Consider the following 4,106-nt stretch of genomic DNA (forward strand, 5'->3'; position numbering starts at 1 on the left):
TAATTTTTCATTGCTTATGTTTATTTATAATTTACATCACATATTTTTTCCACGTTAGAGAAATTTTAAGTTCAAACTTTGTTTTTTGTGACAAACCTGTAAATTAGTTTTCTCGAAAATGTTAAAACAAATCTGTAAATCAGATGTGCTTCCATCTTTACAGTATGCTAATCTAATCTAAATAGGCAACAGCTGGTTGTAATTTGTCAGCAGTGACCTTCAGCATTGAACTACAATTTGCAAAAACCCGTCGCCTTTTTGTGGTCAGTGACTAAAAGATTACGGAGGAAAGTTGCGATCCATTAAAACCGCAAGATTGACTTAAGGATATGCTTTAACTATGAGTTTTCATTCATCATAAAATTCTCAGATTTTAGGTGGGAAAGATTACAGGACAGTCTCTTTGAACTAATGGAAAATCAGCTATTTCTGACTTTGACATCGCTCCTTTCCGTATAAAACCTAGCACAGCTGTGATGAAAGGTTAATTTGTGTCTCATCAGATCTTTAACACACATATGCCTAACTAAGAGTCCAGGGAATTAAATGTTTCCAGGATGACCTTGTGTTTAGCACCACTGACTGACCAGTGTGTTGGAGAAAAGCAACCCTGCAGAATGATGCTGCCACCACTGTGTTTAATAGTTGGGATTGTGTGTTAGGTGTTAAGTACAGTTGCTGTTTTCTCTGATTAATTTACCTCGCCCAGCCTGTCGGCGGTCAGCCGTATCTTGTTAGGTTTGCAGTTAGCAGACAGATTAACCGGTGCTCTTCAAGAGGCTTCATGTTGTGAGATGTTTCAAACTAAAGCTTTAAACTTTTCCACCACCTTATCCCTGACCTGTCTGCTGTGTGTCTTGATCTTCATGATGGTGTTTGTTCATTAATGTTCTTTAACAAATCATTTTTATTTGTTAAAAGTTGCTAAAATGCTATTTTCTCATTTTTAATTCATGTGTATTATTCTGTGTTGGTCTAACAGATGAAACCCCAATAAGACACGTTAAGATTTATTTTAGTAATGGGACAAAATGTGAATAAGTCTGAAAGAGATTTTCCTTTGCAGCTTTAAATGGTAACAAACACCACAGAACAAATTATCAGAGGTTTCTGCATAGACTTTATTGCCACATTATTTTTCCAAAAAATAATCAAAGGTTTGACTTTCTGGATCTTGCATTTTAATTTGCTAAATCATTACAAGTAAAAAAAAAAAGGGGGGGAAAAAGTGCCAGAATAATGCTCTCCTCTCCTGATGAGTTCACTTCCATGTCTGTAACTAAAACAACTCATGTTGTGATAATCAGTGATATGCTGAGTGCAGAAATATCCAAACTAAATTAGATAGTTGCCACATTCATACTCAGTGAAATGGCTCTTTGTCTAATTCCCATAAGCTGGGATGCATTTATCCAGCAGGTTATCACTATATTTGCACATTCCTGTCACATTATTACATGCCTGGTTACATTATGCAGTCGGTAAGCATGTAAACTGAGAAGAACAACGCTTGTTAGGCTTTGTGTTTAGAATCCACGGGAGTTTGAACTTTTCTCAAAGCACAGACCCTGATCCAAACAGGATGGATTTTCATGCCACGCCTCAGTCTGAATCTCTGCATCGACATGCACAATATTACGATGGAGCCATAAATGTTTGTTGTAGCCGTGTTTTGAAAAGGAGTTTCCCTAAGTGAACATTTGGCTGGATTGTTGCGTGACTCGGATGAAGGTGGTTCTCCGGCTCAGCTCCTTGAGTTTGGCCGCTCCCACGTAGGTGCATGTGGAGCGAAGTCCCCCCAAGACGTCGCGGACGGTATTTTCTACATCACCTCTGTAAGGAACCTCAACTGTTCGCCCCTCAGAAGCCCTGGGAGCCAAGAAAGAGGGGAGAAAAAGTACAAGCAAAGGTTTTTCAAACCCTTATTTGAAGATTTGGTTTGAGAAACGGCAAAAATGTCGGTGTCATGTTGGAGCTCAAACGGATATTTCGTGATTACAAAGCGGTATTTCACGTGTAGATACATTGATTTTGCATCCTACAAATATAACCGTGTGATTATTTGTGTCAACATTATGCATCTTCAGAAATGTTAGTTGTTCATATAAGACAAAAAATGGGATGGGGTTACTGACAATTGGGCTTAAAGCAACAGTTGTTGAATTATCAACAATGAAAAAATCTAAAACTCTACTTTCTCTGATTTTATTATTGTTCCTACAACTTTGATTGATGTACATCATGTTCTAAGATTGCAACGTTATCTGACCATTGCAGAAAAAAATATGTTGAGACAAATAGCTGCTTTTTTGTATAAATTAGAAATGTAATTAATTCATGTGCATTATTCTGTGTTGGTCTAACACATGAAACCCCAATAAGACATATTGAGATTTGTCTTAGTAATGGGGAAACCGGTGGATTTGAGCCGGACCAAAACTGAAGAACAGACTTGTTTTGATCAATTTCTTGACCATGTGGTCATCAAAGCAGCACTAATAGTTGCTAATATTTCCTATTCTGAAGCTTTGCTCAGAATATTTCAAAAGAACAGCTGATTTACACTTTCCAAAAATATTCTCTAGAAGGCACACCTGACAGTCAGATTGCTCAAATTTTCCTCTCTCTCTCTTTGTTGCTTATTTTCCATAGAAAGTACTCCTGACTTAGTGCTTCCTGTGTTTATCTGTGTTTCTTTCCTAGGCAGTGCTGTTGAGTCTATTACTATTACTACTAACTAAATGTTCTGTTTTTTTTCTTTCCTGTAGAAAATACTCTTCACTTGATGCTTCTATGTCTATTTCGATCTCTTTCGTAGAAGGTGAAACTGACAGAGCCATTGTTGGGAGTAACAATGCATTCTTTATGCATTTCTTCCCACAGGATGCACTCCTGGCTTGATGCTTCAGTGTATTTAGATGTGCTATTTTTTGATAGATTTATTGCTGCCATAATTTTTTGTGCACTATGACCCTTTTTTTTTTTAAAGTCAGGGATCAGGGCTTCTATAATGCGTCTTTTCCTTTCTTTGTCTTTTTTCTTGTCCTGTTTTCCTTTCTTGACAGAATCCAGTTCTGTTTTAGGTTTATTCTGTTAACAAGTGGTTCCTTTTCCATATTGCTACATGCTTTCTCGGGATGATGTTTTGCTGCAAAGTCAGTGACTCAGTCCAATCAAGTCTGCTTTCCAAAACAAATCTTTTTTCTTTTTTTTCATTTAATTAGGATTAAATAATCCACTGATTTTGCCTGTGTTGTTTTACTATTTGGACAGCATTGGCCTGTTTGGATTTTTGAACCTGAAAACATGGTTCGATTTTATTGCAATGATTTAAACTGAATATGATTGATTGAATTATTGAACCTGTTTTCTTGTAAAGGGCCATGAGGTTAGATGTTTAGTGATTTAGCTCCACATGACAGTATGTAACGTGTCCTTGTTCCTCACCTGTACTCTGCGACTCCACCCACATATTTCTTCATGGCCGTGTCGGAGCTCATGCCATAGAAGAGTTTGTACTTCTTGCCGTTCTTCTCGATGATCTCCCCGGTGCACTGGTCATGACCTGCCAGCATTCCTCCCATCATGACAAAGTCGGCCCCGGCGCCTGAGGAGCAGAGGTCAGAGGTGGTCGCAGGTGTAGAACATGATGAAGACACAAACGCTGGAGCACGATTACTCACCAAAGGCCTTTGCTACATCTCCTGGGCAGCTGCAGCCACCATCCTAAACAATGACATCAATATGTCAGCACTACGGCCCGAAAATTGTGTTTTTCTAACTTTGTGGACTGATGCTGCCCTCTGCTGTCTGCAAGTGATATCGCAGTGCTCAATGTGGATTTGGAGTTTTCAAAAACATTGTTACAGACTGAGCTTAATGCATCTTCTGTTCTATTTAAGATATACTATATATTCAAACGTTATCATTTCTTATTTTACCCAGTATTTAAAGTAGAAATTGAAAGATTTTGGTATGAACTGATGATATGGAGCCTGCTAAATCAGACTGTGGATGGATGGATGGATGGATGGATGGATGGATGGATGGATGGATGGATGGATGGATGGATGGATGGATGGATGGATGGATGGATGGATGGATGG

At 38.3% G+C, this 4,106-nt stretch overlaps 1 protein-coding gene across 1 annotated transcript in view; it reads right to left on the reverse strand.

The window, feature by feature from the left end:
* Window positions 1-1,100: 1,100 nt before the first annotated feature.
* The window catches only part of gmpr (guanosine monophosphate reductase), an 8,577-nt gene continuing 5,571 nt past the window's right edge, over window positions 1,101-4,106 (reverse strand). Inside the window, 3 exon segments of the mRNA XM_008422222.2 lie at window positions 1,101-1,869; window positions 3,448-3,607; window positions 3,684-3,729. Of these exon segments, the coding sequence (XP_008420444.1) occupies window positions 1,689-1,869; window positions 3,448-3,607; window positions 3,684-3,729 (387 nt within the window). The 3' untranslated portion in view covers window positions 1,101-1,688.

The sequence above is a fragment of the Poecilia reticulata genome, linkage group LG11 (assembly GCF_000633615.1).
Source record: "Poecilia reticulata strain Guanapo linkage group LG11, Guppy_female_1.0+MT, whole genome shotgun sequence".
NCBI lineage: Eukaryota > Metazoa > Chordata > Actinopteri > Cyprinodontiformes > Poeciliidae > Poecilia > Poecilia reticulata.